A 14,628-nucleotide genomic window follows, 5' to 3' on the forward strand; every position below is an offset into this window, starting at 1 on the left:
ATGAAACTAAGATTGAACTATTTGGAAAAAAACACCCAGCACTACATCTGGCGTAGAAAGGGCACGGCATATCGTCATGAAAACATCATCCCAACCATAAAGTATGGTGGAGGAAACTTCATGATTTGGGCCTGCTCTGCTGCATCAGGGCCTGGTCAGCCTGCAATCATTGAGGGGAAGATGAATTCCCAAGTTTATCAGAGAATTCTTCAGGATAATCTGAGAATGTCTTTACATCAGCTGAAACTCTCTAGAAAGTGGGTGATGCAACAGGACAACGACCCAAAACACCGGAGCAAGTCCACAACAGTCTGGTTCCAGAAAAACAAAATCGATCTTTTGGAGTGGCCAAGTCAGAGCCCAGATCTCAACCCAATAGAAATGTTATGGATTGACTTGAAGAGAGTCATACACATGAGACGTCCAAAGAATACGGCAGAGCTTAAGCAGTTCTGCCAGGAAGAATGGGCAAAAATTCCTCCTCAACGATGTGCAGTTGTGATCCAGAGCTACAGGAAGCGCCTGGTTGAGGTTATTGCTGCTAAGGGGGGGTCGACCAGTTATAAATTCTAAGGGTTCACTTACTTTTTCCACTGCCATTTTGAATGTTGAATGAGAGTGTTCAATAAAGACATGAAAGATCAGATTTTTTCTTGTATTATTTTAGACACATTTGTCAATACCCTTGACTTATATGAAGATCACAACAGATTTTATGACAAATTCATTAAGAAAACTATGACATTCCAAAAGGTTCACATACTTTTTCTTGCCACTGTAGTTTAAGGAACAGTGATTGTAATGACCAAGTTTGACCACTGGGTGGTGACACAACACTGAATATCACAACTGCTGACCTGTTTTTTTTCAGACAGAGACGGATTTGAAAGTGAGGTCTGGATAATAAATAAAAAATACTTCTTCTAGTTCTATATAAAACGTTCTCAGTATTTCACAAAACCAAAACATCTCATTAAAACATACTTCACAATCTGTAACATAAGTTGGTGTGTTCATGTCGCTGAGACTTACATCGGTTAGAAAAACTAACAGTGACTGGTTTGGTTGAAGTTCCATCCATCCATTGTTGTGTCTGTACCACTTGTGCTGTGCAGGGTTGCACAGTGCTGAACAAATGAAATGCTGATGTACTGAGTGTTTCTAAGATTCCTGGTGTTTCAAGGTACAAACATCTAGTCTCTGACGTCCCAAGTTCAGTTCATTGTTTAACTGTACGACTGTGTGTTGTCTGCATGTGAGTGGGATTTGATTGAGCATCTGATGAAAGGAAGCATGCATATGGTGAGCAAGAAGGAAAGGAATCAAGGAAAATCCTTTATATTTGGTAAAAACGTTCACTTGGACTCAAGGATGAACTGATAAGGTTTTGGCGGTCAAAGATCAAAGGTCAAGGTCAGTCCGACCCGATTTCACACAAATGGTTGATAGTTTGTGGAAGAGGAGGTGAGTCTAGCTCTAGATGTTCTTATTATCTCTTTTATTATTATGATTTAGGGATTTTCCTTCGTTCTGGAATTTTTCTTTGTTGCTTGTGGATGGAACTCCAGACATGTTGGCATACTTGATGAACTATACTTTGCATATGTTTCATCCCTCCAGTTATATCTAACTTTGTGTTGTATTTTCTATTTCCTTATTCATACTAAGAATGTGATCAGAAAGATTAAGTTGTGCTGCAGTGTAATAATAATACAAGGCTTTGCACACGCGTGCACACACACACACACACACACACACACACACAGTCTCATTATATACTGTACTGTGTCGGGTACATGTATGAGCGAATTATAAATGCTGAGCGCCAGAAGAAGAACTGTCTTCCAACGTTTTTCTCCTGAACTGCAGAATTAATAAACAGTTGAATTATAATAATTATCTATCTATCACCACATGTGACCTGCTGTACATTAATTATTGATCACCTGTTCTTTCGCTAGCGAGACATAATTACCTTCTGTAATGTGAACCCTTCATCAAATTTAAACATTTATATTGCTTATCTTTCTGCCGAGCCCCCTGGCTACATTTTTTCTAATTACACTAATCAAATTAAGTTGGAGAGCACTTCTTCTCTTTGCTTCAATTAGAAAGCAGGGATGACATTCATATTTCACACCATCCCAAAAGTACTTTACCAGCAGCCAGTTGAGACGATGAATAATGGCTCCTTCTGTCTGACACCGCTGCAGGTCGACGAAGCTTTAGCTCCACAGCTACATGGAGATACATTTATTCATAAAACACATTTCAAAAAGCTCAAATCTAATCTGCAGGGACATGGAAACATCCACCACAACTAAAATGATTCAAACAGTTTGATGTGGAGCATAAACTAAAACCAAAACTAAATCAGTGATGAAACGATGATGTTGCAGCCTTAGACAACGATTGGCCTGATGCCACATGACCGTCTTTGAAGAAGCCCCATTGGCAGGTATGAATTTGTTTTTTCCTGTTTCATACTTACCTTATTTAAATGTTACTTGTGATGTCTTTTGTGATGATGACCCTGATGAAGACCCCAAGCAGAGACATGTCAGTCTAAAAAAGTTATTCTGTTTGCCGCAGGTGTTCCTGGAGTTTTAACCTCGTTAGAGTCCAAACACACGGACACGCTGAGGAGACTTTAACCTGACATATGTTCAACCTCTACAATGTAAAGTTCACAACGGCCCTGTATGTACAGCGCCTGCTGGTGTGAGACAGGTTAGATGACGTCTTACCGATGTCACCAGCACCTGAACCTCCGCACCCTTAATTTGAATGTAGAGATACAGATGCATCAGACAGAACTTAAACTGAACTGTCCTCAAATCAGCAGCAAAGTTAAAGGACAGGTCTGATGACAAGTGATTTTATTCATTAACAAATCTCATGTGCAGCCATAAACCAACCATTAATGTTTTCTTATGTCTTCTTCCTCTGTTGTAGAGCTGCATCATTCCCAGCTGCAAAATCAAACATCATTGAGCCTTTCTGTTGCACTGGGTGACATGATAGCAAAATGAAACTTCCAGCCCAGTATAAACCCTGGTCCCACGGCCCGAGTCTGGCCCGTATACTTCCACATCTGGTCCACACATCCAGATCATTCCACCTCCGTGTGCCGGAATTGGTCCAGATGTGGAAGTAACATTTGACAATCATGCTGGAAATGTTCCAGTCTTGGGCTGTGGCAGCAGGCGTATACTGGGCCAGAAGAAACACAAGCATGTGGCCCAAGTATCACCATGAATTTCGTTTATTTTGACTCAGTCCCACACACACACACACACACACACACACACACACACCCCGTCCTGCCGCCTGGAACAGCACCAAATGTGGATTAATCCATTGCTGGAAATAGTCCCAAAGAAATGATATATACTCTTATATATTTGTGAGCAGTTTTATAAAGATTTATGTCTTCAGTAGGGACCAGTAGGTGAAGCTGAGCTAAGGTAGGGATGTCAGATGTCAAGTGCTTGGAGATGGACTCACACATTGGTCTTTTAAAGCATATAGAATAATATAGAGCAATATGCAATATGACACAAGAGGAAGTAATGTTGTAGTCAATGCTCAACCTAGTTCCTACGCTCGGATCACAGCCGTGCTGATGTTCAGTACATCGTAACCTCCAGTGTGATCTTGCTTTTATACAACAGTTCTACGAGCGCCATATTAGTTATCTAAGCAACAACAGATTTTTTTGTTTATTTTGCAACTGGACTGGTACTGGACTGTTGCTAAGCAACACATAAACATTTCCCTGACCTGAGGATGTGATATGAGCGCACCTGGAGGTGTGAGCTGAAGTATCCAGACTTCTTCCCTTCGTCCTCTTCTGACGACCAGACATCATGTGATTCTAATGTTATTTCTGGATGTGTGCAGTATAATCATCTTTGCAAAGCTTGTTACAGTCTAAGATAGATAGCGACCGTTAATGTAACGCTGATTAAATAGAACACTTATAAAGCGGAGTGATACATGTCGTTAAAAGTCCCAGTGCTGTTATACTCTATTATCAGCACTCATGGAATGACTCTCATCCAATCAAAATGATCAAATAGAACAGCACAAAGAGCGTGCTCGTCTTTCTTTGAGGATCCTTTATCCGACAGGAAAGAGATTAGAACATCTTGAGAAAACAAAACTTTATTGATGGTTATTGATTAGTGGAAGAACCATAGTACATGCACATACAATGAGTAGGAAGTAGGAAGCCTTGTTTTGAACCACAACACCTACTGGAAGCAGAGCTTGGATAAAGTAGTTGCGGAGTCAGACATTCAGCATGGTGAGGACTGTGAGTCATCCAGTCTCCAGTCCTCACACACAGCACACAGACGACGGTTTGAACCGGCCGAGCCACACGGGCCACCGCGGCTCTTACTGCTGCCTTTTTTTTTTTTTTAATAATGTGATGCATCTGAGAGTTGTTCCTATCTAATTCATTATAAATACAAAAAAGGAGAGATATGTAACGACACCACTAATTGGGAATAGTTGTAAACAGAATGTGGTGCGGGAAGCGGCCCGTAGGCTGGCTTGCAGTGCAGCCGTAGCCGAGCTCCCGTCGCCCGTGTAGCGCTTTTCAAATACACTACAGATTTATTCCATTAACTTCTATTTACATCAGAGATAAGCCTGTTCACAAATCAGTTATTTCCCATATTTATTTATGTATTGTAATATTCAAACAGTTAATTTTTCAAAGAGTAAAGTCTGAGTTCTAGAAAATAACAGACAGGATGTCACATTAAGAAACAAAAATCTGAACTGAAAAATTACAACTACAGCACTGATATGTGTCAGGTTTACGTGAAAATTACAATGTGCAAAACGGTACAGCCGACCAGAAATAAAAAAATAACAATGATAATAAAAGATGAGAGTATCTACACGGTGATTACATTATCTGTAAAGAGTTAATAAAAATCAGAATATGATTTGATAGAAAATGAGATAGCTCGCCCTAACAACTGATCTACTCATCTAAATCTAAAACATTATACCATTGTGTATTTCATATAAGAGAACATCTTCACTGCACAGTTCAAATATAATACATTGTTGGATTATTATACTTTACCCCCCATAAAGTTTGATTATGAAAGAAAAAACAAAAAAATAAACAAAAAAAAAAACAAAAACAAAGGCAAAAACAAAATTAACAAAATGATAAAATAGACCCAGCGGCTTCGGCCACTGCTTTATATATTTTTTAAATCTCTCCTGTAATATAAAAATTATCAGTTATACCAATGAATATACTGGAAGTTTATATAAAAAACATCTACGTCTGGTTGGCCAGAATTCAGTGATTCAGTGAAGTTTGACCTCCTTCCCCCTAGAACCTGACGTTTACCTGTCGTGTGTTTTTTTTTGTTTGTTTGTTTTCACCTGGCCCTAATTTTTCTTCACGTCTAACCAAGAAATTAAATGGTTGAACAGTTTAGTTGCCATGGCAATCCTTTTTTTTTTTTTTTTTTTAATTTTTTTTTTTTTTTTTAACTTATCTCATAATTCATACCTATGTAGAATCTTATACACAGAAACACGCCAGATATGTCCACAGGAACCTTTGGCTTTAAGTGGTGTAAGATACAACCTCATTATTTAGTCAATAAATCTACAGCCTGACTCACAGCGGTCTCTCCCTGAAAAAGAAACTAAACTACACTGAGAGCAGCTCTGACTGGAAACAGCTGTTATTTTATTTAGAGATCATGACTTCATTATCTCGTTATCTTGAGAATACTTAAGGAAGAGCAGAAACACAGTCGTTAGAGACACAGTTTGTGTCGTTATAACAACAAAGACAACATTCACCAAACTTGAGACCTCATCTTGTTTATCTTGTATTTATGAGCGATTGTTATTATTAGTATTATTATCATTAGCCCGGCTAATCAATGTAGCCACAGAAACAGATGTTGTAGGTGTTTGTGGTGGTGGGATCAGATCAGAAGGGGCACACTGACGTTTTGCTTATGTTAAATGTCTGTGACGGATGTTCCCAACCTTTTCCAGCTCATGGTCCAAATCCAACCCCGTAAGAACACAGAGGTCAAATAATGTCTTCTCAGAGCACTTTTTATTTGAATGATTATGATCAAACATTCAGGACTGAAGTGAAGCAGGGGACGCTGTCTGAGCTCACATGTTGATTCTCCATCTGTCTCTGGACTTTCTTTTCCTTTCATTTAACCATTAGTTTATCAGTGACGGGCACGGCGAAGTATTAGGGCCACACTGACGAAAAAATGTGAAATTTCAAGAATAAAGTCATAATATAATGAGAATAAAGTTGTGATTTTAGGTTTTGTGTTGTTTTAGAGGGGAAATATCAGAAGCTTTAAAATGAGGGACGTGGAGCATCCTGTGAAGTTCTACTTTAGCTGGTTACACAAATAAGCAGGAACTTCATGTTTTGGCTCATCATCATCATCATCATCATCATCATCACCATCATCATCATCATCATCATCATCATCATCATTATCATCATCATTTTTATTAAACCTATTATTTCCTTTATAATTACATCTTTTCACCCAAAAATGTACAGTTTTTGCAAATGATTTGTCGGCCCTCTTGCAACACCTGCGTGAACCACCAGAGGGCCCCGGCCCACAGGTTGGGAACCAATGTGGTAAGTGTTCGTGGGAGTCAGATCAGATAAGAAGGGGCACTCTGACACTTGTTAATGTTTTGGTGTTGAGTGTAATGAATGTGCAGTGATAAGAAAACAAGCTGCTTAAACATGAAAAAAAATACATGTATTTCAAAATTATTATTCATTATATTATTGTATTTATTCATTATTATATTATTTCAAATATTATTATTCTTGATTCAAATATTAATTAAAATTATTATTTTCAGAATAAACGAGCTCATGTGAAAAAAAAACCAACGCCGAATGTTTGAAATGAAGAAATATGAAGTCAAAATGATGATTTGATTATATGATAATTTATATTAAATCCTCCTGTTGCACATAATCCGGCTAGAAAACAAGAAATGATCACGACTATGCAGATACTACATCGGATTATTATTATCTTGGTTCGGCAAAATACTTTAATTCTGAGTTTGTTCTCAAGATAACGAGACAGGAAGTCGTGATTTCAAGAAAAAAAATCAATCACTGCTGCTCTCAGCTGCTCTGACTCCAGCCGACCCTCAGAGGTTCAGAGAGGAACTTTTTGTCTTCTTCGCTTCCTCCCAAACCTACAGAAAAAAAAAAAAATCTATCATTGCTAAACTGACAGAGGAAGTGCCAAAGGAAGCTGGGAGAAGTAAAACAACAACACTTGACTGGCATAGTCACTTAAACACTCTTAGAAAACATAAAAACCCCAAAGTGTGACTATGACTTTATGTTACAGGGTTGGAGTTCTATACAAGCCCTAACAATTTGACTCTGATAAATATTCCTCTGTGTCCTAATCGTGACTCTAGCAGCTCTCTATTAGTACCATGGAAAAACCTCTACAGCTGATCATCTACGTTTAAATCTTTAGAAATTAAAAACCCACAATATCAAAATACACAGCACAAAATATCTGAGGTATAAGATGAAAAATATCAGCTGTCATTTTATTCTTATTCTTTTTTTTTTTTTTTGTACCTCTCTCTTAGGAGATGCTGAAATGATGCACAAACTGCATGTATTGCAATACCCGGGCCTCAGTAACGTCTCTCCTCTGGTAACTCTCTCTCTCATTCACTCACACACTCGCGCGCACACACACTTTCTTTCTGTCCTGTTGGAAGGTTGACTTTAGGTCGGAGGTGTTGCTAATAGGGTGCGAAGCGACTGTAGCCTCCTCGGTATATACTAGCCTGCAGAGAGGACAGCACCAGCCCCACATCGTCGGCGTGGCTCCGAGTTTTGGCATCTGTCAGCGGGGCGAAGGCGTTCTGCAACACACACATGCACGGACAAAAACAACACGCACGCACGCACGCACACACACACACACACACACACACACACACACACACAGGCAGATACACCCACGAGAAAATCCCAAAACACACACACATATTCATAAAAATACCAAAGTACACATAGACAAAGGCATGGAAACACACACACACACACACACACACACACACACACACACACACACACACACATACACACACACACACACACACACACACACACACACATAAACCCTTGTTAGCCCCCCTTAGTCCAGCACAAACCACTACTAGAGGTTCAACATTACGTTACCGTCATTCCAGTGCAAACCCATGGGGGATGAAAAGACCCATGACCGCAGCAACCGTCATGCAGCAAGCACAGCGAGACGCTTCATGCCAGGGGAACATGCCAACTGCTACGTGAAAGAAACCCAGTCAATACAACCATGAAGAAAGAGGAGGAAGAGATGAATCAAATAAAATCAAGTCAGAAGGTTTGATCTGAAGCAGGATGTGGACCAGGGAGGGGTTAAATCCTCTAGATGGATCATGCTACCTCACTGGGTGGAGGTGATGGAGGTGTATTTTAAGACCCAAGCAGCGAGGACCCTACTGGAATTGTTTCGTTTTGTATTGTTCCTGAATGAATATCGCCTAAACATGCGCAAAATCTCATCAAATTTTGTGCATGCGTCAAGCCTGGTGAACATTTACATGGTTTATGGGTCTCACACATGGATGTGGCAAAACCTAGGAAGTTTCAACAAAGTAGCCCTGACCCTGTGTTTCACCTACATCTGTGAAATTCAGTAGGCACATGTAACACTTGCACCCATAGCCTAACCCAACAGGAAGTCAGCCATTTGGAATTTACTCTTCAATTTTCGCGCCGTTTTTGTGAATTAAGAACGTCATACTTTAATGAACTCCTCCGAGAGAATTAATCAGATTGACATCATATCTGGTCAGTCTCATCTTAAGAAACTTTTCAATGCTAAATTTTTTCAATGCTATAAAAGTTTTTGTCGGAGGACCTGCCTGTGGCGGTGTGGAGAATTTCTATGTTTGAGAGAGAACAGTTTCATCCGTGTGTGTCAAGATGTTTTTGACACACACTCAGGTGGATAAAACAGCGCTGCACTTCTTTAATGTTCCCAAAAGGGACAACAGGTATCACGGGTGCTAATGGAGGCACATCAACGGTCTCCATGGAAATAGTAGAATTTTACAGCTGTAAAATCTCTTCACTGCTGCATATGCCTCGGCTTTTTTCCTTAACTAAGGAAACATTCTGTGCAATACCCTTTGACGCCCTCAGCTAAGAAGAAATTAAACTTTAAGTGTCATACTTAAGTAAAAATCTTAAGGTATTTTGAGCAACTGGATAGATAGATAGATAGATAGATAGATAGATAGATAGATAGATAGATAGATAGATAGATAGATAGATAGATAGATAGTTAGATAGATAGATAGATAGATAGATAGATAGATAGATAGATAGATAGATAGGCCTTTTGCCAGCACAGTTAGCATGTGTCGTAGAGACGGATGTTATCTCAGTAACGCCTTGACGGAACTTCTTCAAATTTGACACAAACATTCACTTGAACTGAAAGATGAACTGATTAGATTTTGGTTGTCAAATGTCAAAGGTCATAGTCCGTGTGACCCACACAAACACTTTCTAGCCATTAGTCAAGACTTCACACAATAATTATGACGAAATTTCACACAAATGGTTGATATTTTATACGACAGGGATGTAACCTGAAACTACTGACCTCTAAGACGTGTGGAAAAAAATGATTGTGTAACCAGTTATTTTACTGGATGTTTGTAAGATTAGTAGAAGTAGATGTGCAGTGATGGTGTCTGGATATCTATAAGTGAGATTCATGGGCAGTTAAAAGCTGCATGAAGTCGGAGGATGGTGTGGGACACTGATGGTTACTAGAAGGGGAGGCTTATTAGTGGCTATTTGTGAGACTAGTTAAACATCCCGGAACAGTGTCCACATGTCCCTCACTTATGTCTTTTCTTTGCATCTTAGTGTGAAGACGTGAGAATAAACTGTTTGGAAACCACAGTGAATAAAGGAGTTCACTTCAAGCACCCACAAAATTTGTTTTCACATTTATTGATATTGTCTTTGTAAGTTCATTATTTATTAATCCATGTTATAATTAGAACACCTCTGATTTATTAGCCCGTACATTTGAGGGGAAAATATATTTCACATCAAACTATTTCTACCTGACACACAGTGAATTTGATTCAGTCTCATGTGACTGAACAGAAAACAAAGATACAATGAAAACATGTTTTATTCTCCCTGATACGATTTTATCCATGATCTCATGATCTGTACCATGGATCCCATAAACAGCTGTTTATGGGTCTTTTCTCTAGATCCGCTATTTTGAACTTGGAGGCGTATTGTTTTCGGGTGGTCTGTCCGTACATCCTTCCCATTCTCGTGGACACGACATCTCAGTAACGCCTTGACGGAACATCTTCAAATTTGACAAAAAACATTCACCTGGACTAAAGGACGAACGGATTTGATTTTGGTGCCTAAAGGCCAAAGGTCACAGTGACGTCACAAAACACTTTTAAGCCATTACTCAAGACTTCACACAGCATTTAAAACAAGCCTTAAAATGAGCTGTGAGGGCCTCTGTAACTTTGTGATGTCACAACAAAGCAGTTATCGCCCTCAGCCATGCCCCAAGCCCCGCCCACCTGGACCCACCATCCAACCTTGCAGGTATTTGGTTTCTCTGAGTGTTTACCTGAAATCTGCTATTTTACATCGCTCAGAAAACAGTCAGCCCGACCTGTTGTTACTAGAGCTCCAGAGAGAAGCCTGAGGGAGGAGATGTAAAACGTATAGGACCTTTAAGTGACTGGTCGGACAAAGGTAAGATTCAAAAAACAGAATGAAACCAATAGATGGGCGTGGCACCTTGACCTTATCTGATATGAGTGATCTGCAGACAGTTTGTGGATTAATCACACAGCAGCTGAGCCTGGATTTCTCTTCATTGTTTGTGATTAACCAGGAAGTTTCCCTCCAGTCCGCCCCGTTTCCTTATCCACTACTTTATTCCCTCGCCTCCTCCCTGCGGCTGTGGCACCACGAGGGATTTAATTATCAAAATGACTAATTATTTCATTACCAGGGAGTGCAGGGTGAGGTGGTATCCACCAAATTAGAAATATAATAACTAACATGGACTGGGCTGCCAAGGCATGGAGACATTCATCACCTTTTACAGGCGGGATTAATGTGGCATTTGGACTGCCGTTAGCAGCACAGACAAATTCAATTAAGTTTAAGTGAGGAGATGTCAACGCTGCAGAAAAGCATGCACAGCAACTGAAGAAGAGATTGGGGTGGGGGAGGGGCAGTGCAGAGGAGAGACAGTGTGTGGAGATTGTGGAGTCCAGTCAGAGGAAATTAATGTATTGTTAGAAATGCAATTTTTTTTAGTGCATGAACCAATAGACTAATGTTAAAAATAAAATGACATTAGGAAAAGGCTATTCAAACATAGATACACAGGCTGCATTGTCATGGTCAGTTCAAGTCTCCTCTGCCTTTGTCAAACACACGGTTTCCTGTTCTTTCATCCTTAAAGCTGACTGATGCCAAAATGTAATATCTCAATCAATCCAGCCAAAATATTGCAATATACGATATTATCAGATATCAGTTCAAGCCTAATACGTAGACAGCTGTCTTTAAAAATGCTTTAAGAATCAGTGATGGTCATTATGGATCCTAATTAAGATACAGTTTGTCATTACTCAGTTGTTTTTTAAGTCTTCAGGTGAATACTGTGAGCTTTATTGGCACAATCCTTACAGGGTCAGTTTGGATTGGTTCAAATCCATTTTAATACAATACTGACACATGCACTTGGAAGAGTTGCTTCGGTCCATGCTGCCTGTGAAGTCACTCAATTGTAAATTCACAATATAAGGTTTCAGCAGTCTGAGTGAGTCAAATGAAGTGGTAGCCTTTTTTATTTCCATGAACAGTGCTCCCTTTCTAAACTATAGCAGAGATACTATGATAAGGATGATATAGTTGCAACTAGAATTAAGATCTAGTCCCCAGTATCCCATGGATTCACAAAAAAGTAGTAAACATGAAGTCAGTAGCTGCTCATTTATAGCCACTACTGACCACAAACATGACAGCAGATTATAAATCTTGTTTCCATTATTCACATTAAATCAGTTTCAAGGGAACCTCCCAATTACTAAACGTTCACTCTATTAACATTTTAAATTTATCAACTTAAAGGGACCTATACCTTCCCATTTCCAGCTGTATAGTTTTGGCTGACTGACTGACTGATGATATTTCCACCACTGGTCAGCACAGTCTACCAAGCTGCTCTGGTTTCCTGGCTGCTCAGGACCTGCAGGGAAGAGGAGGAGCGCTTCCAATACACTGAGCCTCGCCTCCATTACAGCAAATAAACTACTTTCATTCCATGTATCATTATTTCTAAAGGAGGCAGAGGAACAACTAAAGGGAGGGAGAGAGAGAAGTCATCGGTGACGAGGTTTCATATTAACGACTATGATCAACTCTACATATCAAACAGAGGGAGTTAGACATAAAGACCTGCCTCTAATAAAAGTCTGTTAGGTTCTGGAGTTGAAGAAAATAAAGGCTTAAAAAAATAAGAAGTAAGTAATTGTGTCTGTTCTAACTTTCTCTCTGAGTGATCACGTTACAGTAAATCCAGCTGAAATCACAGCTCAGTCTTTGTCTTTCATTTATTTGTTCGGTGACGTCAGACGACATTGCAGTTATGAAATCAGGATTTGACCAGAGGTGGTCCAGACATGTACTTGGTTTTATTATTCTAAGACTCCACTCGAGCAGCTATGCAGGATTCAAAGTTCAGATAAAATCCTTATTTATCTCAAACTGCCTGTTATGCAGCCCCTCAGTTCAGCCTCTGACTGAAACAATGTTAGCTCAGGCCTCCTTAAAGGCCCACTTTCTTCTGATTGGCCGAACAGCAAGAAGCCTGCAGAGGGTACTAGAGCAACGAGTAACTAAAACTAAGTAACAGAACATAACTGATTGGAAATGGCAACAACAGGACGTCTCTGTTTGGGAAATATTATTGCCTGCTTACTGTGTGAGCTAATGGTCATGGAAATGTCTGCTGTCAGGAAACACCAAAGCTAACGTTGCTGGTAAAATGTTACTTTGCTGTCGCCAAACAACTGAATAGTGAACCTGCACCGTGGGTTAATTGTCTCCCGGAGCACATTAAGTGTCTATAATACTGCTCAGGTAGACTGTTCTGGGAGAACGAGCTGAGCTTGGAGCAGATGACTGTATTAACAAATCAATCACCTTGCAGGAAGTAGAAAAAACACTGGAAACGAGTTGAGAGCAGACTGACGCCTGAGCCTCTGTCTTGTGGGAACTTAACTTTTACATATGTTTACCTCATCTTTGAGCATTTCTGCTCTCTCAGCTAACAGAAGGGTACACATGTTAAAAATGATAAAAGCTGAAACTGATTCGATTTGATGAATAATATCAAAGGATTCAGTTTAATTTCGCTGATTTTTTACTACAGGCACTGGCCAAGAGGTCAAGAGGTCAAGAGGCTGTTTACTTTTGGAAGGTCAACAGCTCCATATCATGTTATTTTACCGATTACACCTAGAGTAGTGTTTCTCAAACTGAAAGACCACTTAACCACTAAAATAAAACTCATGGACCACCTAATGCTGGGATAGAGAGTAGGGATATTACATGTTACACAACATCCAACCAGCCAGCAAACGATCCAGAACCACGCTGCTCAGGGGATATGCATATATTGTGTGCGCCCTAACCACTCTGCTATCTGTTCACCTTAACTCAGGATAGAGTTTTGATTATTAGCAAACCCTGCACGGCAACGGATGTTGCTATTTATGTAGCATCAGAATTATCACACACATATGAACAACATAAAACAAACTGTAAACTGTCATAGCAACGTGAGCAGACAGTGTCACAGAATAGTTGGTTACACTGAAGTCCAACTTCACTGTAAAACAGCCAATTCATACAGGCCTAATAATGTTTGAATTTACATGTGAGTTTCTTTAATATTGAAAACAACACACATACATTTCTCACACAGGGAGAAATTTGAGAAAAACATGATATTCTATCTGATTTACTCAAGGACCACCAGGTTGCTTGCGGACCAAGGACCACTCTTTGAGTAAGGCTGACCTAGAGTGAACCCTGACCCTGCTCGCTCCAAAATACTGCCATAACAGGCCATACCAACACAGGATACAACTGCTAATTTCTAAGCCTCCTTCCACTTACTCACCTTGTATCCTGTCGCTGACCCACACCCGACCCCTAACCATTTACTGTGGTGCCCCCTGCTGGTGCCAAGATCATGTTATGACCATGTCCAGGTCATGTTTTTTCTTTAATGTTACTTTGGTCTATTTGTTAATTTATTTTGCCTTACAGGCAGTAAAGAAAATTTAAATAGCTTCTATTCTATTATGTATTTTGCTGTTTTTGACGATGAAATATCTCTGCTTTAACTGCTTGGATGTTGTAAAGAGTCTCACCTAGTATATGTGGAGCGTCAGTGTGGATGACTGAGCCAGCACAGTGTTTGGGTG

At 39.7% G+C, this 14,628-nt stretch overlaps 1 protein-coding gene across 15 annotated transcripts in view; it reads right to left on the bottom strand.

Annotated features, from left to right (window-relative positions):
- Positions 1 to 4,149: 4,149 nt before the first annotated feature.
- Positions 4,150 to 14,628, bottom strand: part of rbfox1 (RNA binding fox-1 homolog 1) — a 342,107-nt gene continuing 331,628 nt past the window's right edge. For 8 of the 15 annotated variants that reach the window (XR_008830032.1, XM_056400638.1, XM_056400637.1 and 5 more), the window contains 2 exons: positions 7,864 to 7,941; positions 4,150 to 7,248 (listed from right to left, as the gene is read on the bottom strand). Coding sequence is in view for 11 of the 15 variants with exons in the window: in XM_056400641.1 (XP_056256616.1) it covers positions 7,175 to 7,248; positions 7,864 to 7,941 (152 nt within the window). In the remaining 4 variants the exon portion in view is untranslated. Of the gene's footprint in view, positions 7,942 to 8,260; positions 8,367 to 10,745; positions 10,820 to 14,628 lie in introns of all 15 variants that reach the window. The other 7 variants (XR_008830031.1, XR_008830029.1, XM_056400642.1 and 4 more) reach the window with 7 other exon arrangements.

This window comes from Seriola aureovittata, chromosome 17 (genome assembly GCF_021018895.1).
Source record: "Seriola aureovittata isolate HTS-2021-v1 ecotype China chromosome 17, ASM2101889v1, whole genome shotgun sequence".
NCBI classification, from domain to species: Eukaryota; Metazoa; Chordata; class Actinopteri; order Carangiformes; family Carangidae; genus Seriola; species Seriola aureovittata.